The 405-nt window shown below is 48.6% G+C and overlaps 1 protein-coding gene across 3 annotated transcripts in view; it reads left to right on the forward strand.

The window, feature by feature from the left end:
* Positions 1 to 41: 41 nt before the first annotated feature.
* Positions 42 to 405, forward strand: part of fga (fibrinogen alpha chain) — an 11,166-nt gene continuing 10,802 nt past the window's right edge. For all 3 annotated transcript variants that reach the window (XM_032519026.1, XM_032519027.1, XM_032519028.1), the window contains exon 1: positions 42 to 245. In XM_032519026.1, coding sequence (XP_032374917.1) covers positions 189 to 245 — 57 coding nt within the window. In that variant the 5' untranslated portion in view covers positions 42 to 188. The remainder of the gene's footprint in view (positions 246 to 405) is intronic.

Consider the following 405-nt stretch of genomic DNA (forward strand, 5'->3'; position numbering starts at 1 on the left):
GGGGGGGGTCACAGGACAACAAACATCCTCCACATCTCTGCTGACAGCGGAGGTTACTCAACCCCGATCCGACCAATCAGACGAGTCCTGCCGAGTCACGGGTCGCGGCTTCAAATGAGCCGACGGCGGCGGTGGAGGGGCATTCGGGGACAGGTCTTCACGCGGAGCGAGGACGACAGGAAAGAACGATGGAGCGACTCAACGTACTCGTGTGTCTGGGGTTGGTTTGTGCAGCTTCAGCTCTGGTGAGTCCAATTCACGAAACTATACTTTTAACCCTTTTTTGGGTGTTTTATTTAATCTTATAGGATTTTAATTTTTTTTCTTTTAATGGTTTGAAACAGTATCCGGACTAAACTTTAATACATCTACCCATCTGAGATCCACTCAACATCTTCTGATCTT

This window comes from Etheostoma spectabile, chromosome 6 (assembly GCF_008692095.1).
Source record: "Etheostoma spectabile isolate EspeVRDwgs_2016 chromosome 6, UIUC_Espe_1.0, whole genome shotgun sequence".
In the NCBI taxonomy this organism is placed as follows: Eukaryota; Metazoa; Chordata; class Actinopteri; order Perciformes; family Percidae; genus Etheostoma; species Etheostoma spectabile.